This window comes from Microcaecilia unicolor, chromosome 1, assembly GCF_901765095.1.
Source record: "Microcaecilia unicolor chromosome 1, aMicUni1.1, whole genome shotgun sequence".
In the NCBI taxonomy this organism is placed as follows: Eukaryota; Metazoa; Chordata; class Amphibia; order Gymnophiona; family Siphonopidae; genus Microcaecilia; species Microcaecilia unicolor.
Genome location: NC_044031.1, coordinates 647,599,308 through 647,622,209, shown reverse-complemented (window position 1 = coordinate 647,622,209; position 22,902 = coordinate 647,599,308). Strand labels below are relative to the sequence as shown.

Here is a 22,902-nt window from a genome sequence, read left to right as displayed (position 1 = left end):
AGGGTAAATTTAAAAGAAAAGTTAACCTTCCTTGGTTGGGGGAGAGAAGAGGATGGCAGGAGAGGGCAGGGGGAATAGGAGGGTCGCTGGACATGGTGGCAGGGGAGGGGGTTTCTGGACAGGATGGCAGGGGCAGGCAGGGAGGACAGGAGGGTTTCTGGACATAGGTGGATGGCAGGGGAGGGCAGAGGGGACAGGAGGGTCGCTGGACATGGGTGGATGGCAGGGGAGGGGGTTTCTGGACATAGGTGGATGGCAGGGGAGGGCAGAGGGGACGGGGGGGTTTCTGCACATAGGTGGATGGCAGAGGAGGGCAGGGGGGACAGGAGGGTCGCTGGACATGGGTGGATGGCAGGGGAGGGGGGTTTCTGGACATAGGTGGATGGCAGGGGAGGGCAGAGGGGACGGGGAGTGTTGCACATAGGTGGATGGCAGGGGACGGCAGGGGGGTCACTGGACATGGGTGGATGGCAGGGGAGGGGGTTTCTGGACATAGGTGGATGGCAGGGAGGACAGGAGGGTCGCTGGACATGGGTGGATGGCGGGGGAGGGGGTTTTCTGGACATAGGTGGATGGCAGGGGAGGGCAAAGGGGACGGGGGGGGGTTTCTGCACATAGGTGGATGGCAGGAGAGGGCAGGGGGGACAGGAGGGTCGCTGGACATGGTGGCAGGGGAGGGGGGTTTCTGGACAGGATGGCAGGGGCAGGCAGGGAGGACAGGAGGGTTTCTGGACATAGGTGGATGGCAGGGGAGGGCAAAGGGGATGGGGGGGTTCTGCACTTAGGTGGATGGCAGGGGATGGCAGGGGGGACAGGAGGGTCGCTGGACATGGGTGGATGGCAGGAGAGGGGGGTTTCTGCACATAGGTGGAGGGCAGGGAGGACAGGAGGGTCGCTGGACATGGGTGGATGGCATGGGAGGGGGGTTTCTGGACATAGGTGGATGGCAGGGGAGGGCAAAGGGGATGGGGGGGGTTCTGCACATAGGTGGATGGCAGGGGAGGGCAAAGGGGATGGGGGGGTTCTGCACATAGGTGGAGGGCAGGGAGGACAGGAGGGTCGCTGGACATGGGTGGATGGCATGGGAGGGGGGTTTCTGGACATAGGTGGATGGCAGGGGAGGGGGTTTCTGGACATAGGTGGATGGCAGGGGAGGGCAGAGGGGACGGGGGGTTGCTGGACATAGATGGATGGCAGGGGGGACAGGAGGGTCGCTGGACATGGGTGGATGGAGGAGAGAGAAGAAATGCTGGACATGGATGGAGGCAAGGGAAGAGTGAGGAAGGAGATGAGGTGAGGGAAAAGGAAGAGAGGAGAAAAAGTGCACATGGATATAGAAAATAGGCAGAAGCTGGATCCACTGGACAGTCAAGTCTGCGGAGGACCCAGCTTTTACTTACGGATGTAGGGCAAGAAATGAAGAAGAAAGGCGGAAAGTAAAGAAATAAATGGAAAGGAAGCCCTGGAAACGGAGTTAGGACAGATAGCAGCACAATCGGATACTGAGCCAGCATGATCAGAAAAACAAAGTCACCAGACAACAAAGGTAGAAAAAAAAACTATTTTATTCAGGATTTATTAATTGGAATATGTCAGTTTTTGGAAATGTGCATCTGTGATATTTTTCAAGTAAGTTTCAATTTTTGTAGTATTGCTGCATGCTGATTCTGACTTCTTGAGGTTACTTTCCAGTTCAGTATTTTGCCTTCATGTGTTTTTCAGGTGTGATCAAGGAAGGTGCAGTATTCTGCTAGCGTATAGTTTGCAGCCATTTTTGTTTTTTTGTTTTTTTTTCACTAGGTTGTGCACTGGTGTTTTAGAGCCCGGTGTAATTAAAGTTGGCTTTCCATGCCACGCATAAGGTTGTAGCTCGTCTTGTCCTTGGAATTAGTGCTGTTTATGGTTTCATGATAGCATTTTGCTTATTATTTCAATCAGTTTTTTTGTACAAGTTTAGCGTCATTTGTCTTTATTTGAAATTTCATAAATAAAAATTTTTTTTTTAAATGGAATAATCTTATCAATGGGGTGGGGCTAGGGTGGGGGCGGAGCCAGGCTGGGGCAGGGCTATGGTAGGCGGGGCTAGGATGGGGCCCCACCAAATTGGTCTGCATAGGGCCCTGCACTTGCTAAGACCGGCCCTGTATACGCATTTTCTGAAAGACAAATGATATCAAGTATTGGTTCCAGACAGGGGCGTATCTGCGTGGGGCCTCAGGGGCCTGGGCCCCCGCAGATTTTGCCCTGGACCCCCCCTACCGCTGCCAACCCTCCCCCTCCGTTGCTCGCCTACCTTCGCTGGCGGGGGACCCCAACCCCCGCCAGCCGAGGTCCGCGTCCTCCTGCCCCTGCCGGCTGCCTTTAAAGAATTCCGTCAGCTGGCGGGGGACCCCCAACCCCCGCCAGCCAAGCCAAGGTCCTTTCATTTTTCCACTGAAGCTGGCGCCGACGAAAGTTTCTTTTGAGTCTGACGTCGCTGCACGTTGTACGTGCAGGACGTCAGACTCAGAAACAGAATGAAGCTGTTTCTGAATCTGACGTCCTGCACGTACAACGTGCAGCGACGTCAGACTCAAAAGAAACTTTCGTCGGCGCCAGCTTCAGTGGAAAAATGAAAGGACCTCGGCTTGGCTGGCGGGGGTTGGGGGTCCCCCGCCAGCTGACGGAATTCTTTAAAGGCAGCCGGCAGGGGCAGGAGGACGCGGACCTCGGCTGGCGGGGGTTGGGGTCCCCCGCCAGCGAAGGTAGGCGAGCAACGGAGGGGGAGGGTTGGCAATGGCAGCGGCTGGGGGGAGGGGGATCGGCAATGGCGTCGGCGGGGGGGGGGGGGGGGCTATAATGTGCCCCCTCATTCTGGCCCTGGCCCCCTAGAAATTAAGCAGTGGATTTTCCCAACATCCTTCTTAATATTGGCTTATGGACTTTTCTTTTAGGAAGTTATCCAAACCTTTTTTTAAAACCCGCTAAGCTAACTGCTTCTACCTGTTCTATCCCACTCATTATTTCATAGACCTCTATCATATAGTAACATAGTAGATGACGGCAGAAAAAGACCTCCACGGTCCATCCAGTCTGCCCAACAAGATAACTCATATTTGCTGCTTTTTGTGTATACCCTACTTTGATTTGTACCTGTGGTCTTCAGGGCACAGACCGTATAAGTCTGCCCCGCCTCCCAACCACCGGCTCTGGCACAGACCGTACAAGTCAGTCCAGCACTATTCCTGCCTCCCAACCACCAGTCCCACTGCCCACCACCGGCTCTGGCACAGACCGTTTAAGTCTGCCCAGCACTATCCCTGCCTCCCAACCACCAGCCCCGCCTCCTGATCTTGACTAAGCTCCTGAGGATCCATTCCTTCGGCACAGGATTCCTTTATGCTTATCCCACGCGTGTTTGAATTCCGTTACCGTTTTCATTTCCACCACCTCCCGCGGGAGGACATTCCAAGCATCCACTACTCTCTCCGTGAAAAAATACTTCCTGACATTTTTCTTGAGTCTGCCCCCCTTCAATCTCATTTCATGTCCTCTCGTTCTACCACCTTCCCTTCTCCGGAAAAGGTTCGTTTGTGGATTAATACCTTTCAAATATTTGAACGTCTGTATCATATCACCCCTGTTTCTTCTTTTCTCCAGAGTATACATGTTTAGTTCAGCAAGCCTCTCCTCATACGTCTTGTAACGCAAATCCCATACCATTCTCGTAGCTTTTCTTTGCACCGCTTCAATTCTTTTTACATCCTTAACAAGATAAGGCCTCCAAAACTGAACACAATACTCCAGGTGGGGCCTCACCAACGACTTATACAGGGGCATCAACACCCCCTTTCTTCTGCTGGTCACACCTCTCTCTATACAGCCTAACAACCTAGCTACGGCCACCGCCTTGTCACACTGTTTCGTCGCCTTCAAATCCTCAGATACTATCACCCCAAGATCCCTCTCTCCGCCCGTACCTATCAGACTCTCCCCGCCTAACACATACGTCTTGCGTGGATTTCTATTCCCTAAGTGCATCACTTTGCATTTCTTCGCATTGAATTTTAATTGTCAAACCTCAGACCATTCTTCTAGCTTCCTCAGATCCTTTTTCATGTTTTCCACTCCCTCCCGGGTGTCCACTCTGTTACAGATCTTAGTATCATCCGCAAATAGGCAAACTTTACCTTCCAACCCTTCGGCAATGTGACTCACAAATATATTGAACAGAATCGGCCCCAGCACCGATCCCTGAGGCACTCCACTACTCACCTTTCCTTCCTCCGAGCGAATTCCATTCACCACCACCCTCTGGCGTCTGTCCGTCAACCAGTTCCTAATCCAGTTCACCACTTCAGGTCCTATCTTCAGCCCCTCCAGTTTATTTAAGAGCCTCCTGTGGGGAACCCCACAGCCGTCTTTTCTCCAGGATGAAGATCCCTAGCCGCTTTAGCCTTTCCTCATAGGGAAGTCGTCCCATCCCCTTTATCATTTTCATTGCCCTTCTCTGTACCTTTTCACAATGAATTAGAATGAGATAGATTGGCGTACCAGGGAGGCAGTGCATGCAGATCTATCTCATGCACATTCACTGTGGATATCTAGAAAACTCGACTGGCTAAGTCTGCCCCAAGGACTGGACTGAGCTCTTATAAAGTGTGAGCTTCATCCAGGTTCTGCCTCCCTACCATGCAGGTATGTGCTTTTTGAGATACATTTGCACAGTATGCTTAGGCAGATACTGACTTGACACACACATGCATATGTGGTCGTATTTTAAACATTAGGTGTGTTTAGTGCTTGTTTTATAGAATAGCTTAATTAGTGTGTAAATGTTGGGCTCAGTATTCAAAATGATTTAAACGGCCAGGGGAGGCTCCTGGTTGTTTAAATAGCCTGTCCAGGACTAACTGGGCATTTTCAGCTGCATGTAACCAGTTAAAGTTAACTGCATAAATGGGACCACATAAAAGTCAGTCCTATCTTTATGCAGTTCTTTATAGCTGGTTAATTGCTGAATCTATCACTTAACTAGTTATATTTTGGCCAGCTCTGTATACCTGGAAATTCATGCTCGAACCTGGACATGACCTGGCATTGAATTTCTGGGTTTAATGCCAGCGACTTTCAGCAAACTGTTTTTCACCGCTGGCTGAATATCAGGCCTGTTTACTTTAGTTTGTGAGGGTATTTTACAGTTCCTTTCATTCAGGCTAGGTTTCAGCACAGAAGGGAAGCTTCAGGGAATCTGTGCAAACTCCTGTGCTTTGCCCTTTGTGTCCTCAGGTTCTTCGGTACCAAGTGGATGATGTTTCTCGCAGTTGGCATTTATGCTCTCTTCGTGTCCACCAATTACTGGGAACGCTATTATACCCTGGTGCCCTCAGCCATAGCCATAGGGGTGGTGATTGTGCCCCTGTGGGCTTCCATGGGCAACTACATCACCAGGTAAGAGGCAAGTGACGGGCCAGTGGGCTAAAGAAAAACAAAAGGGGAAGTCAGGAGCTATTTATGAAAGAAAATGAAAGCAGAAATGCAAAGCAGCTCAGTAAATAACTGGCACTGCCAGACTTTAGTGCCTAAGACTCAGCCCAGGAAGTTATTGATGCCCAACTCGTAGCATCTCTGGCTGAGCCCAGCGACTTACTGACACTCCCAGCCTCCAGTATCTCTGGCTCATCCCAGCAACACTCCAAGCCTGCAGCACCTAAGACTCAGCCTAGAAAGTTACTGACACCCCCCCCCAGCCCCTAGTATCTCTGACTCAGCCCAGCAAATTACTGACACTCCCAACCTGCGACGCCTCAGGCTCAGCCCAGCAAGTTACTGATATAAATGGCTTCTCTGACTCTTTTAAAATATTGTTTTTTCTTTTACAGGATGGCACAAAAGTATTATGAGTATGCGAATTATAAAGAGCCGCATGTGCAGGAACATCGCAAAGCACCTCGTGGAGCCTGTCATAAGTACATTATTGTCTTTCAGAGCATCTTCTTCATCTTCTTCCATGTGAGTAACGCCCAATCCATAGAAAAACCTTGAAGCCTAAGATGGTGGAATATCCACCCGCATCACACATTACTGGTGCAAAACACTCATGATTTTTTTTTCATGTATAAATATCCATTTACCTTTGTAAATTCCTTTGAAAATTGTTAGAATTCAGGATCAGATTTTCAGTGCTGTTTTGTTTGCGGTAAAAGCCTTCATAAACAAAGAGGAGAGATAGTAAAAGTAGCTTATATTGGTTCTGTAATGGGATTCCCCACATAGCTTTTGTAATGATATTCAATACACTATGCTCCTTTTTTTCAACTTTCAATCTTTATTAAATTTTTAAACGATTACAACTTTTCACAGTCCAAAAACAATGACACCACATTTGTAGTCACTAATTCCCTCAATCTAGTGTTCATGGACTGAGTCTCTACCCCATTTCCCCTCCTCTCCATGATATTGTGCGCATTATGACCCTTTATGAGTTCTGTGGTGTGATTCCCCACCTTATATTTATGATGCTGTAAAGTAGTGACCTTCATTGTAAACCCTGAGAGCTAACCTTTCTTACCCCAGTACACAGTCTCCCCCTCCTCCTGTGGAGGATTATTGTAAATACAACCCCATAAAAGCTGTGGTGTTTTCTTCCAGCACCATGTGGCAGTCAGTGAGTTTGACCCACCTGGTGCTCAAAGAAAACAAACCAGCTAGAGGCGACATTGGCAGTAAGCTTGTGGAGATTATGAGGGGGATTGATGTCATAGGCGGTCGGTGGCCAGTGTTGCCAGGTGGAAAATTTTTTTCCCACCCAATCCAGCACAAAAACCGCCCCAAACCCGCCCAAACTCAAACCCCGCCCCTGACACCCCCGCCCCCGCCGTCATCAACCCCGCCCCCGCCGTCACCGGCCCCGCCTCCTCGTCATCGGCCCCGCCTTCCACGTCATCGGCCCCGCCTCCTACGTCACTAACCCCGCCCAAAACGTCACTAACCCTGCCCCCCGCGGCCGAAAAAGCCGCCCAAAAAACCGCCCTGAAGCCCAAAAAGCAGCCCAAAAAACCGCAACCCGCCGCGGGCAAAAATTTCCCGCGGCGGGTCGCGGAAAACCGCTCAATTGGGCGGTAAAACCGCCCACCTGGCAACACTGTCGGTGGCCCAACTGTTTGGGGAGGCTAAAGGGGGCGGGGTTAGGGGTGGGGCCAGGGTGGAGCTTAAATCCATAATTGTCTGATAACATATAGAAAAAAATAAAATAAAAATAAAAGTCACAATTAATACCTTTTATTAGATTTAGATATTAGATATGTATCATATGTTAAAGAATAAAGTGGTTGCTCAAAGCATATACTAACCACAATCGCTCAATGGCAAAACACTATGCACAACTTTGTGCAAAAACACACTCAGAACCTTACTGTACCATAACTATTACACTGGGCAGAACCTAATACACCAATATACCACCCATACGGAAAATGCAGACCGTCAACAATATGAAACAAGGGATCATAATATCACAATTCTCATGTAGAGCCACAAAACACCCTAATTCATGTTTAATGTGGGATAAAATGCCATAAATATGTAAATATAAACTTTTAATGTTGAGCACCTGATTCTCCAAGTGGACATATTCCAAACACTATAATGAAAATAAAATGATTTTTTTCTACCTTTGTTGTCTGGTGACTGTTTTTCTGATCATGCTGGCCCAGTATCCGATTCTGCTGCTATCTGTCCTCTTAACTCCGTTTCCAGGGCTTCCTTTCCATTTATTTCTTTACTTTCTGCCTTTCTTCTTCATTTCTTGCCTTACATCCGTAAGTTAAAGCTGGGTCCTCTGCAGACTTGACTGTCCAGTGGATCCAGCTTCTGCCTATTTTCTCCATCGAGATGCAGGTTTTCTCCATTTTCCCTCATCTCATCTCCTTCCTCTCTCTTCCCTGCCCTCCATCCATGTCCAGCATTTTTTCTCTCTCCCTTCCCCTCCATCCATGTGCATCTCCTTCCTTTGTCTTCCCTCCCCTCCATGCATGTCCAGAATTTCTCCCCTTCATCCATGTGCATCTCCTTCCTGTCTTCCTTTCCCTCCCCTTCCCTCCATCCATGTCCAGCAACCCTCCTCTCTCCCTTGTCCACCATCCATCCATGTCCAGCAACCCTCCTCTCTCCCTTGTCCTCCATCCATCCATGTCCAGCAACCCTCCTCTCTCCCCTGCCCTCCATCCATCCATGTCCAGCAACCCTCTTCTCTCCCCTCTAGCCATCCATGTCCAGCAACCCTCCTCTCTCCCCTGCCCTCCCCTCTAGCCACCGACCCATGTCCAGCAACTCTACTCTCCCCTCCATCCACCTATGTCCAGCAAATCTCCTCGCCCCTGACTTCCCCTCCATCTATGTCCAGCAACCCTCCTCTCTCCCCTGCCCTCTATCCACCCATGTTCAGCAACCCTCCACTCTCCCCTGCCATCCCCTCTATCCACCCATGTCCAGCAAACCTCCTCTCCCCTGCCCTCCATTCTGTCCCCTTTCCCCCTCCATCCATACCCAGCGCGATTCTCCTCTCCCCTGCCTCCATCCATCTGGGGGAGCGGTGCCGTGGGTCTCCCCTTCCCTCCCATTTCCTATCTGCCCTGCGCCGCCCTTTAAATCTTTAATTTACCTCGTCCCAGCGGCGGCCGCGTCATTTCAGCCCACCCTGCCCATCTCTAGTCTTCTCTCCCTTCGTGACGTGGTTCGTTCCGCAGAGTCTTCTCACATCATTTCCTTGAGGGCGGGACTCTGAGGGAATGAACTCACTCCCTTCGTGAGTTCGTTCCCTCAGAGTCCCGCCCTCAAGGAAATGATGTCAGAAGGTGGGACTCTGCGGAACGAACCACGTCACGAAGGGAGAGAAGACTAGAGATGGGCAGGGTGGGCTGAAATGATGCGGCCGCCGCTGGGACGAGGTAAATTAAAGATTTAAAGGACGGCGCGGGGCAGATAGGAAGGAAGCGGAAGGGGAGGGAAGGGGAGACTCACGGCGCCGCTCGCCCGCCCAGAAATTCGGACAAACGGGCGGGCGGGCGGCCGGCCAAAACCCCTCGGGCGCCAGCTGGGGAGGCTTAGCCTCTTATACCGGGCGTCTATGATTGATGTACTAGAGCAGGGGTAGGCAACTCCAGTCCTCGAGAGCTGCAGGCAGGTCAGGTTTTCAGGCTATCCACAATGAATATGCAGGAGATGGATTTGCATACCATGGAGGCAGTGCTTGCAAATCTATCTCCTGCATATTCATTGTGGATATCCTAAAAACCTGACCTGTCTGCGGCTCTCGAGGACCGGAGTTGCCTACCCCTGTACTAGAGGGGGGGGGGGGGTGGAACCAGCTTGGAGGGGATGGAGCCTGTTTGGGATTGTACTGGGGAGGGTGTGTATTGGATGAGTGTGTGAGGAGGAGGAGATAGGTGATGGGGAGAAAGATGGATAGATAAGCCACATTGAAGCAAAACTTGTTTTTGAATAATTCATACAAGTATGAATAAATAAAATAAATAGAGGTGGATTGAGGGGGAGAAAATGAGAGTGTTTCTGTGTTTGGTTTGTAGGGGGGATGGGATAGGCTGGGAGAAAGTCATGGGATAGGAGGCAATGCCCTGCTATGGTTTGAAAACTGGTTAAATGACAGAAAACAGAGAGTTAATGGCCAGTTCTCTTAATGGAGGATGGTGAATAGTGGAGTGCCCCAGGGATGTACCAGGACAGGTGCTTTTTTTTTTTTTTTTTGTTACATTTGTACCCCGCACTTTCCCACTCATGGCAGGCTCAATGTGGCTTACATGGGGCAATGGAGGGTTAAGTGACTTGCCCAGAGTCACAAGGAGCTGCCTGTGCCTGAAGTGGGAATCAAACTCAGTTCCTCAGTTCCCCAGGACCAAAGTCCACCACCCTAACCACTAGGCCACTCCTCCACATATTTATAAATGGAAAAAATGAGAACAGTGATCAGAATTGCAGATGACATAAAACTGTTCAAAGTTGTTAAATCGCTTGCGGACTGCATGAAATTGTAGGGGGATCTTGAGAGGCTGGAAGACTAAGCATCCAAATGTCAGATGAAATTGAATGTGGACAAGTGCAAATTGATTCACGTTATTGGGAAGAATAACCCAAACTATAGCTACACAATCCTAGCTTTCACATTAGGAGTCGCCACCAAGGAAAAGGATTCAGAAGTCATTGTGGGCAATACATTGATAGCTTCTGCTCAGTGTGCTGCAGTGGCCAAAAAAGTAAACAGAATGATAGGAATTATTAGGAAAGGAATAGAGAATGAAACACAGACTTGCCAATATTCAACACAATTTAACCGGCCAGGAACGGCTCCTGGCCAGTTAAATAGCACTTAACTGACTAAGCGGTAAAATTTAGCATGAGAGAGCCTGTTATCTCTGTTGAATATTAGCGCATAGCGTTTAACCGGCTATATTGCGCTATATAAGCAGTTAGCTGAGAAAATTCAACACATCACCGGCTAAGTTTAGCAGCCAAATAGGACCGCTGAAATAGCAGTCCTTCCTTTTGGCTGCTATAAACTTAACTGGCCAGTGCTAAATATTAACTTGGCCTGAAGAAATTGCAGAGTCATGGAATCGGAGGTAGGGTATTATTATGGATTAAGAACTGGTTGAAAGATAGGAAGCAGAGAGTAGGATTGCGTGGCCAGTATTCTCAGTGGAGGAGGGTAGTTAGTGGGGTCCCGCAGGGGTCTGTGCTGGGTCCGTTGCTTTTTAATGTATTTATAAATGACCTAGAGATGGGAATAACTAGTGAGGTAATTAAATTCGCCGATGACACAAAATTATTCAGGGTCGTCAAGTCGCAGGAGGAATGTGAACGATTACAGGAGGACCTTGCGAGACTGGGAGAATGGGCGTGCAAGTGGCAGATGAAGTTCAATGTTGACAAGTGCAAAGTGATGCATGTGGGTAAGAGGAACCCGAATTATAGCTACGTCTTGCAAGGTTCCGCGTTAGGAGTTACGGATCAAGAAAGGGATCTGGGTGTCGTCGTCGATGATACGCTGAAACCTTCTGCTCAGTGTGCTGCTGCGGCAAGGAAAGCGAATAGAATGTTGGGTGTATTAGGAAGGGTATGGAGTCCAGGTGTGCGGATGTTATAATGCCGTTGTATCGCTCCATGGTGCGACCGCACCTGGAGTATTGTGTTCAGTACTGGTCTCCGTATCTCAAAAAAGATATAGTAGAATTAGAAAAGGTACAGCGAAGGGCGACGAAAATGATAGTGGGGATGGGACGACTTTCCTACGAAGAGAGGCTGAGAAGGCTAGGGCTTTTCAGCTTGGAGAAGAGACGGCTGAGGGGAGATATGATAGAAGTGTATAAAATAATGAGTGGAATGGATCGGGTGGATGTGAAGCGACTGTTCACGCTATCCAAAAATACTAGGACTAGAGGGCATGAGTTGAAGCTACAGTGTGGTAAATTTAAAACGAATCGGAGAAAAGTTTCTTCACCCAACGTGTAATTAGACTCTGGAATTCGTTGCCGGAGAACGTGGTACGGGCGGTTAGCTTGACGGAGTTTAAAAAGGGGTTAGATAGATTCCTAAAGGACAAGTCCATAGACCGCTATTAAATGGACTTGGAAAAATTCCGCATTTTTAGGTATAACTTGTCTGGAATGTTTTTACGTTTGGGGAGCGTGCCAGGTGCCCTTGACCTGGATTGGCCACTGTCGGTGACAGGATGCTGGGCTAGATGGACCTTTGGTCTTTCCCAGTATGGCACTACTTATGTACTTATGTACTTATGTACTTAGAGACAGCTAAGGGCAGGGCCGCCGAGAAACACAGCTGGGCTGGGGCAGGATTGGACCGCCAAGCACATGTGCCACCCCCCCACACCTGGGCCGCTACTCCCCCCACACTCGGGCTGCCGTCCCTGCACCTTTCTGTACCCTCACTCTGTCCTCTACTGCTCTACTCCTGTCCATGCCAGGAGTCAGGACCTGGATGATTGCATTAATGGGATATCACGTTAATGCAATCATCTGGGTCCTGGGCAGCACACAGGAGCAGGAGAGGACAGACCCGGAAGCAGGCAGGAAGAAGCTTGCTGTGGCTGGGCCTGGGCCCCCTCCCCTTGGAGGCCAGACCCTAGGAATTTTGCCTCCCCCCCCTCCCTCTCGGCTGCCCTGGCTGAGGGGAGATACTGAGGTCCATAAAATCCTGAGAGGAACTCAGCGTATGACGCGAATAGCTTGATTACTCTTTCAAACATACAGTTCAAAGACTAGTGGACTTGCAATGAAGTTACTAAGTAGTACATTTAAAACAATTAGGAGAAAATATTTTTTCACTCAGTGCATATCTCTGGAGCCCATTGCCAGAAGATGTGGTAAAAGCATGCTATGCTAATAAAGGTTTGTTCAAATTCCTGGAAGTAAGTCCATAAACCGTTATTAAAGGTGGATCTAGGAAAAGCCACTTCTTATCCTGGGGCGGGGTCATAGCTAGCTATGTGTGGTTGGACAAGGCACAAGGGAAGCCGTGGTGCCAAAATTCTGCCCTGTCAATTGGTTTCCCTTGATGGCAAGACATAAGTAGATGGGGTGGGAGTACTCTGGGAGTGCTTGGGGGCCTGCCGCACAGTGTGTATTTCCAACTGGCTATGTTCCTTCCCTGGGGTAAGTAGCATGGATTTGGGACTCAGCCAGGTGCTTGTGACTTCACATGGCTATTGTTAGAAACAGGATACTGGACTGCATAGGCTTGTGGTCTTGTGATGTTAAAGACTATTTTTGTATTATATTGATTATGGTTCAGTGACATACCTAGCTTGTTTGCCACCCGGGGTGGGTCACCGCTGCGCCCTCCCGGCATGTCGCCCTCATGGCATGTCTTTCACCAAGACACGTCACACCACCCCAAAGCACGTCACCTCCCACTGAAGAGCATCACCCCACCACCTTTCCTCCTAGTAAGGCAGTGCGTGGGGCACATGGCTGTTGGCTCTGCCAGTACCCTGCCCTGGAACAGGAAGTAACGTTAGAGGGGGCAGGGGAGCTAAGATTAAAGGTGCAAAATGTTGACTGAGGTGCAACTGAAGTCAAGAAATCGGAGGGAGCAGGACAGAACATACTGATTCAACCAGTGAGGGACAGAGCTTTGTATGGTGGCACTATATAGACTAGCAGGTTTAGGGGCTCTTTTATATAAGCTTAACGCATGCTAAATGCTAAGAAGCCTATAGGTATAAAATGGGCTTCTTAGTATTTAGTGCGTGCTAATTCTGTTAGTGCATGTTAAGCTTTAGTAAAAGAGCCCCTTAGTGAAGTGTAATCTTACAGAGACAGACACATTTGATGCAGTGAACTCCTAACCTCAGTAAATAGTTTAGTCTACAAAGAAAGCAGCTCCTGTTCTTGATTTAATTTAATTTTGGCATTTATAGATTGCTTAACCTTTAAGTTCAAGGACCGCTAGATGACCGAGGAGTAAAAGGGGCGATCAGGGAAGACAAAGCCGTAGCGGAGAGATTAAATGAATTCTTTGCTTCGGTCTTCACCGAGGAAGATTTGGTTGGGATACCGGTGCCGGAAATTGTATTCGAAGCTGACGAGTCGGACAAACGTAATGAATTCTCTGTAAACCTGGAAGTTGTAATGGGGCAGTTCTACAAACTGAAGAGCAGCAAATCTCCTGGACCGGATGGTATTCATCCCAGAGTACTGATAGAACTGAAAAATGAGCTTGCGGAGCTATTGTTAGTAATATGTAATCTATCCTTAAAATCAAACGTGGTACCGGAAGATTGGAGGGTGGCCAATGCAATGCCAATTTTTAAGGTTCCAGAGGAGATCTGGGAAATTATAGACCAGTGAGTCTGACGTCAGTGCCGGGCAAAATGATAAGAGACTATTATTAAGAACAAAATTACAGAGCATATTCAAAAGCATGGATTAATGAGACAAAGTCAACATGGATTTAGTGAAGGGAAATATTGCCTCACCAATCTACTGCATTTCTTTGAAGGGGTGAACAAACGTGGATAAAGGGGAGCCGGTTGATATTGTGTATCTGGATTTTCAGAAGGTGTTTGACAAAGTACCTCATGAAAGACTCCAGAGGAAATTGGAGAGTCATGGGATAGGAGGTAGTATTCTATTGTAGATTAAAAACTGGTTAAAAGATAGAAAACAGAGAGTAGGGTTAAATGGTCAGTATTCTCAATGGAGAAGGGTAGTTAGTGGGGTTCCCCAGGGCTCTGTGCTGGGACCGCTACTTTTTCACATATTTATAAATGACCTAGAGATGGGAGTAACTAGTGAGGTAATTAAATTTGCTGATGACACAAAGTTATTCAAAGTGGTTAAATTGCGGGAGGATTGTGAAAAATTACAAGAGGACCTTACAAGACTGGGCGTCTAAATGGCAGATGACGTTTAATGTGAGCAAGTGCAAAGTGATGCATGTGGGAAAGAGGAACCCGAATTATAGCTATGTCATGCAAAGTTCCAAGGAGTCATGGACCAAGAAAGGGATCTAGGTGTCGTCGTTGATGAAACGTTGAAACCTTCTGCTCAGTGTGCTGCTGTGGCTAAGAAAGCAAATAGAATGTTAGGTATTATTAGGAAAGGAATGGAAAACAAAAATGAGGATGTTATAATGCCTTTGTATCGCTCCATGGTGCGACCGCACCTCCAATATTGTGTTCTATTCTGATCGCTGCATCTCAAAAAATATATATTGGAATTAGAAAAGGTGCAGAGAAGGGCGACGAAAATGAATAAAGGGGATGGGACGACTTCCCTATGAGGAAAGGCTAAAGCGGCAAGGGCTCTTCAGCTTGGAGAAAAGGCGGCTGAGGGGAGATATGATAGAGGTCTATAAAATAATGAGTGGAGTTGAACGGGTAGATGTGAAGCGTCTGTTTACGCTTTCCAAAAATACTAGGACTAGGGGGCATGCGATGAAGCTACAATGTAGTAAATTTTTTTTTATTTTTATTTTTTTTTTTTAAAATCTTTATTTATGATTTTTAATCACATTACAAGCATCAAACACTTGAATAGGTAATTCAGAAAGAAAACATTTGCATAAGAATATATTCTTATATATATAAAAAAGGAAAAGAAAAAATGATATGTCTTGTCTTAGACCACCATCTAAGGGGGGTTGATTAATTATACTCAAGAGAGAAAAATCATGAGGAAAACAAAAAACTTAAAGAAAGGCTTTACGGTTAATCCACTATATAATTATCCATCTTAGCCCTGGAACCAATACTAGGCGTCTCCAATCTGTTTCATGACAACTTTTTCTGATCTATAAATTGTTTCAAATGAATAGGATTAAGGAAAATATATTTGACACCCAAATATTTTATGTTGCATTTACATGGATAATTCAAATTAAAGGTAGCGCCCAATGCCAAAGTAGCTGGTCGTAATGCTAGGAATTCTTTTCTTCTGGCCTGTGTCAATTTGGTGACGTCTGGGAAAACCCAGATCTTCCCTCCATAAAAAGGAGTCTGCAAATTCCTTAAGGCCATTTTTCTCACATGATCTAAATCTTGTTGGAATACAAACGATACCAGCAATGTTTGTCTATCAGTTATAGTAGTCAATGAAGTTTCCAACAATTCTGAAACATTAAGGTCTCCTTGTGGATTCAAAGATTCCTGTAAATCTCCATTTGTTTTTTTTATTGGAAGATAATAAATTTTATTCAGAGGTGGTATATCAGTAGAGGCAAACTTTAAATTTTCAGTCAGATACCTTTTAAATATATCTAAAGGCGAATACACAGATGTTCGAGGAAAATTTATCAATCGGAGATTTAATCTCCGATTGTAATTTTCAAAGTATTCAAGTCTATGATGTATCTGTGTGTTGTCCTGTATCAATTTTGAGGTAATTTCCTTCATTTTAATAGAATCCACATTCAAAAGGTTTATCTTTTCATTCAAATCATTTTTCATATCTGCAAATGCAACATTTAAACTTTGAAAATTTTCAGAAAGTTTGTCAATCTTGCCTGTTGAAGTCTTCATAGTATTGTCCAAACGCTGGAGGACTTCCCAAATCGCCTCCAGCGTTACCTTCGCAGATGGTGGGGCTCTTGTTGTTATTGGCCTCTCTTGCAGGGTCACATTGCCCTTCAATTCCGTTGTTAGGGGAATTCCGGCAGATAATCCGACTTGTTGGCCCAGCAGTGAGGCTTCTTCTCCGACTTCCGGGGTCGTAGCTTCACCTTCGAAGTCGAGTACTGCCGGCTGCAAAGGCGGGAAGTGCGTCGGAGGAGACAGCGAAGTGTCTATTCCCTGGTTCTCAGCGTCTCTCTGCGCCGATAAGTCAGCGGGACCTCCAGACGTAAATAGAGTGGATTGTCGCATTAGGAACCGTTCCATTGTCTGCTGGTCGGGCGTTGATGTCAGTGACGGCTGGGCTCCCGTCCTAACGGTTCCCTTCCTCTTAGTATGAGGCATAACGACGGATAAAATTTTTTCAAGTAAGTTTTAGGAAAAACTAAGAGGAATCGAAAAACCTTAAGCAGCATTGGAGTAGTCACGAATGCGAGCAGTTGTTACCGCCGCCATCTTGGTCCGCCCCCAAGTCGACGTTTTTTAATGTAGTAAATTTTAAACGAATCGGAGAAAATCTTTCTTCGCTCAACGTGTAATTAAACTCTGGAATTTGTTGCCAGAGAATGTGGTAAAGGCGGTTAGCTTAGCGGAATTTTAAAATGTTTGGATGGCTTCCTAAATGAAAAGTCCATAGACCATTGTTAAATGGACTTGGGGAAAATCTACTATTTCTAGGATAAGCAGTATAAAATGTTTTGTACATTTTTGGGATCTTGCCGGGTATTTGTGACCTGAATTGGCCACTTTGGTCTTTCCCAGTATGGCAATACTTATGTACTTATGTAAGGTGTAGAACAAATCCAGATTGAGAAAAGCTTGTACAATGAAACTGAGAATTGCATTACATTAACATTCATTAGCTTTGTTACATTTGTCTGTGTGTCAGGTCTAAGTGTCACCTAGTATCTAAAAAAGGGAGAACAGATTGATGAAATGATTACGACTCAGTTTTGCTGAGATTTTCTCCATCTTTGATCAACTTCCTTAGTGGCTCCTTGGAGCGTGTTGCTTCCTCTTTTGTAGTTCCTTGGAGTATGCAGGCAGTTGAGTGGTTATTAGATTGAGGTCTTTTGTGGTCCATAGTATTTGTTGAAAAGCCAGGTTTTCAATTTTCTACTAAAGCTCACATAATTTGGGGTCCGTCTAATTATTATTGGTAATGAGTTTTGTACTTCTGCACCTTTGCCAATGAAATTCATATTGGTGGTTCTTTTCAGGCGGCAGATTTGGTTGTTTGGAGGTGCCGGTCTGATGTCTGTTAAGGATCTGAGCACTCTTTTGGGTTGGTATATTTGTATGAATGTTTGTAGGTAGTGTGGTGCTATTCCGTAAAGGCATTTAAAGACAAGAGTGAGTAGTTTGAATTGAACCCTGGCCTTGTAGGGGAGCCAGTGTAGTTTGCACAGGAAATGGGGTGGCATGATCAATCCATTGGCCTCCTCCAATTAGTTTGGCTGCAGCATTTTGAATAATGTGTAATTTCCTTAGTGACTTGTCTGGGAGGCCTGCGTACATTATATTACAGTAGTCGAGGACTGATATTACTATCGCTTGAACCACAATCTGAAAATGTTTTGAGAAGTTGTTTTAATGTGTTGGAGAAGTTTCAGCTTATAGAAGCATTTGCATACTACTACCTTCTTTTTTTTGGGTGGACGTGGTACGGTGAGAGTCTGTCCAGACCCCTCGAATCTTTATTGCTTGTTTTTTGGTAATCGTGGAGCCTGCTAGCTTGGGCAATAGAGTTGGTGGGGCGAGAGTGTCCTTACCTAACCATAGGATATTGTTTTATTCTGGATTTATCTTCAGGCTTATTTCACTGGAAGAAAACAACTCAGCTGTCACACTGGCAGCAATCCTCTGGAGAAGGCTGGACGGGATTTAACCTTGGGAGAGAGCCAGCTTGGAACAACTGCTGCCTACATTGTATGCAAATGCATCTGATTCATATTCATTGTGAATATCCTGAAAACCTGACTGGTCTTTTAGGTGCCACCAGTCTCTAATGTCCTTGAGGGTGATTGTGTCTGCCCACCCCTGCTCTAGCCATTATCTTCTCAATCTCGGTCCTTGAAGGCCACAACCCAGTCTGATTTTCAGGATTTCCCTAGTGAATATGCATCCACTGGGTTAACTAAATACTCAATAACTGTACTAAATATTACAAATATCAACAATTACACAGTTATACTTGGACTTTTTATTAATTCTGTATACTTTGTACCAATCAATATTTCACAACGTAAAATTACAACAGCCTACATTCATACCACTCATACTTTCACATGCATACCATCTCCTACGTGGAGACTGCTGAGTGTGGGGTGATTTACAGCAGATGGATTGTGGCCTGAGGATTACGTGGAGATTGGCTTAAAGTTGGTGGTTGTGATTCTATCATCAAGCCCTGAACCACAAACACGGTGGAATGACACCAGCGGGCAGATGTAATTAAGGAACAGCAGTTTGTGAACTTGGATCCTGGATTGGTTTAAACCTGGTTACGAGTGGACCATTTGAGTTACGCTGCTCGGTTACATGTTAACTATGCGGACATAATTGACTGGTGGAGTTGCCCTTGTTTTGGGCAGAAGTATGTGGACTATCATTTATATGAGGTTTGTGTGTGTGTGTGTGTGTGTGGGGGGGGGGGGGGGGGGTAGATAGCTAATAAGTTGTATTAGTCAGCAGTCTCCATGTAGGAGATGGTATGCATGTGAAAGTATGAGTGGTATGAATGTAGGCTGTTGTAATTTTACGTTGTGAAATATTGATTGGTACAAAGTATACAGAATTAATAAAAAGTATAACTGGGGAAATCCTGAAAACCCGACTGAGTTATGGCCCTGGAGGACCGTGGTTGTCTACCCCTGGGCTAGACTCACAGCATTGCTAGGTGAGAGCTCACGTTGATCGGGGTGTTCAGGCATTCTGTTGTACAATTCCTTGCTGTGTACGCACTCTGACCTTATACAGAGCCAGGGGTAACTGAATAAGCTGCAGTCTAACCTTCTAAAATAGTTCATGAAATGAGTGGTACATTTAAAATGGGTAACATATACATAGATGCAGGTCTGACATGTTGTGCTCACTTTTTGAATTTTTTAGATTTTATTGCATTGTAAGTTGCAGATCAAATGCTTAAATTTGGGTCACACCCTGCCTTATATGGTGATCTTTGAGGAAAATTAGAGAAGGAAATATGAAAGGAAAACTGTATCAGATATTTTACTTTGATGTTTTTGCAAAAACTTCACTGGCTACCAGTACAATACAGGGCTAAATATAAAACTCTATGTCTGATCTTCAAGACCCTTAAAGGAAATGGCCCCGAGTACTTGAAGGACAGGATAACCCTCTATACACTTCCAAGGAGTATCCCTAACCACACCATCTCCAACAGACATTACATGATGTGATACCCGTAAGCGAGCCTTCTCTGGAGTAGGCCCCACACTCTGGAATGCACTGATGAAAGGCTTCACTTAACACAAGATTATCTCTACTTCAGGAAGCAGGTGAAAATTTGGCTCTTCAACCAGGCCTTTAACTGAAGAAGTAACTAACTTCTTAGTCTCACACACAGGCACATACAAGGAGTGACACAGGCTGCACCTAATGCTGCAGGACATGTTTATCTACTCCTACCCTAGCTGAAATAACATTTAATCATCTCATGTGCAACTTTGCTTAAATTAGTCACCTTATTCTCTAACTCCTGTTACTCTCTTACCTATCTATATGTTCCATCTTTGCTTATACCCTACACTGTCTATTAAAATGTTTTATTATGTACTAGGTTGACATTGTAAGTAGTATTCTATGCCATACTTTGTGTTGTTGTTTGAATATTTTTACTGCTGTAATTGTCTATTGCTTATGTTTGATTTATTCTTACCATACACCGCCTTGAGTGAATTTCTTCAAAAAGGCAGTAAATAAATCCTAATAAATAAATAAAACTATATCAGATATTTTACTTTGATATTTTTATTTCAGTTGCAGATGTAATGATTTTAAAATTGCTTATGCTATAGTTTATCAATAGAAATCAAACAAAATAAAACATGGAAAAGAAAATAAGATACCTTTTTTATTGGACATAACTTAATACATTTCTTGATTAGCTTTCGAAGGTTGCCCTTCTTCATCAGATCGGAAATAAGCAAATGTGCTAGCTGACAGTGTATATAAGTGAAAACATTCAAGCATTACTATGACAGTCTGACAGGGTGGGAGGAGGGGGGTGGGTAGGAAGTATGCATGGGGACATCAAAGCATATCATTGATATTCTAACAGGATGGGTGTGGATAGGTGAGGGGAGGGTGATCAACAGAGACATACAGCTTTATGGTTTATAATGGGCTAGGAACCCCAGGTCCTTGTTAAGTCCTTTCTGTTGGGTGTTAAAATATTCAATCATTCTGACTTCAAAGGTCTTACGTTCTTGTATGGTTTTAAAGTTACCTTTCAGGATTCTCACTGTGAAGTCACTGGTAGAGTGTCCTGGTCCTGTAAAATGTTGCCCAACAGGTGTGGGAACCCTGCTGGCACCAGTATTGTTCATATGATGTCTATGTAAATTGAATCTTGTCTTAAGCATCTGGCCTGTTTCTCCAATATAGCATCCTTCAGCTAGCACATTTGCTTATTTCCGATCTGAGGAAGAAGGGCAACCTTCGAAAGCTAATCAAGAAATGTATTAAGTTATGTCCAATAAAAAAGGTATCATCTTATTTTCTTTTCCATGTTTTATTTTGTTTGATTTCTATTGATAACCTTAAGAGTGGACTAACACGGTTACCACACTCCTCTACTTATGCTATAGTGTAATTCTAATGTTGTATTACCACGTGGTGTCTATTCTCCCCAAACATAAACAGTCTGTACTTAGCTTCAGGGTTTTCCGTGAACCGCCAGCTACAAGCTGTTCCGTGAACCGCCAGCTACAAGCTGCATTTCACTGCTGCTTTCCTCTTTCCCATTGTGATGTTTTCTAATTCCTTCTGTCCCGGAACAGCTTGTAGCTGGCGGTTCATGGAAAACCCTGAAGCTAAGTACAGACTGTTTATGTTTGGGGAGAATAGAGATCCTACAAACGAAAAGCTGTGAGATTGAGCACTGCATTTAACCCTATTTAAATGTAAATGTACGACAGAATCAGTTGCAGTAAATATTCTGCTTGATACAAGGGGAAGCTGTGTTTCAGAGGGCAGGAATCACTGGTTTTTCTCTGAGTGGGAGTTTTTTTCAGTGATTTAGAATCCTGACCTCTGAAAGAATTTGATAGCAAATACAGGACCGGTGATAATAAATACTTTCAGAAAACAGCTTGAGCGCATGTAAGAAAATATCATGCAAAAGAGTTCTGAATAGAACAGCCAAGCCGGGAAGATTTGAGGTCCTCTTAATAAAAGTAAGAATAAACAAGTGTGATTTACAACAGCAGCAGTTGTTGGAAGCAGAATATTTTGAATACCACGTGGTAATACAACATTAGAATTAGAATATTTCACCAGTGGTCCCTATCTAGGCATTATTGTGGTTATGCTATAGTGTGCAATATTCCATAATGAGACTCTGTGCTTCGCACGTTACAGAGACAAACAGGTGTGCATTTGTCAAAAATGACTTATTTTCATTGTTTTACAGTTAAGCTTTGTCATTGCGGAGATGCCCATGGTGTTTTTCTTGCATCATTATCTCTTCCCTCTGAATCACACTCTCTCCAACGTCAGGGATTGTGGTAAGCTACAGATAAAATTTCTTGCCCTCATTAATACAGTGCTTTCATGGGAAAAGACCAACGGTCCATCGAGCCCAGCATTCTGTCCATGACAGCAGCCAATCCAGGCCAAGGGCACCTGGCAAGCTTCCCAAACGTACAAACATTCTATACATGTTATTCCTGGAATTGTGGATTTTTCCCAAGTCCATTTAGTAGTGGTTTATGGACTTGTCCTTTAGGAAACTGTCTAACCCCTTTTTAAACTCTGCTAAGCTAACCGCCTTCACCACATTCTCCGGTAACGAATTCCAGAGTTTAATTACACGTTGGGTGAAGAAAAATGTTCTCCTATTTGTTTTAAATGTACTACACTGTAGTTTCATCGCATGCCCCCTAGTCCTAGTATTTTTGGAAAGCGTGAACAGACGCTTCACATCCACCTGTTCCACTCCACTCAATATTTTATATACCTCTATCATGTACAGAGACTGCTAAATTAAGTTGTTCTGTTTCAGGGGTTCTCAACCTAGTCCTGATACTCACAATGAATATGCATGAAGAAAATTTGCATACAGTGAAGGTAATACATGCAAATTTATCTCATGTATATTTATTGTGGATATCCTGAAAATCTGACTGGTTAGGTATGTCTCAAGGATTGGGTTGAGAACTCCTATTCTGGTGTATACCTTTAAAATGCTATCTTTACTTTTCAGGATCATTTCACTGGAGCGATAGTGCCTCTTAGGGAGGTTCTGTCCACGTTTCTGTGTGTCCTTCTGTCCATATGGATATATTTGCTTGCACATGTGCAAACAACGATGTGTAAAGTTTACCAGGGGTTCTCAACCCAGACCTCAGGACACACCTAGGCAGTCAGGTTTTCAGGATACCCAGAATGAATATGCATGAGCTAGATTTGCATAGGATGGAGATAGTGCATGCAAATTTATCTCATGCATATTTATAGTGGATATCCTGAAAACCTGACTGGCTAGGTGTGTCCCGAGGACTGGGTTGAGAACCCCTGATGTAAAGTAGGAAGTG

At 45.4% G+C, this 22,902-nt stretch overlaps 1 protein-coding gene across 1 annotated transcript in view; it reads left to right on the top strand.

Moving 5' to 3' along the window:
• UNC93B1 (unc-93 homolog B1, TLR signaling regulator) overlaps positions 1–22,902 on the top strand; it is a 91,135-nt gene that overhangs the window by 50,720 nt on the left and 17,513 nt on the right. The window contains exons 5-7 of the mRNA XM_030222627.1: positions 5,269–5,430; positions 5,862–5,991; positions 21,780–21,873. Of these exons, the coding sequence (XP_030078487.1) occupies positions 5,269–5,430; positions 5,862–5,991; positions 21,780–21,873 (386 nt within the window). The remainder of the gene's footprint in view (positions 1–5,268; positions 5,431–5,861; positions 5,992–21,779; positions 21,874–22,902) is intronic.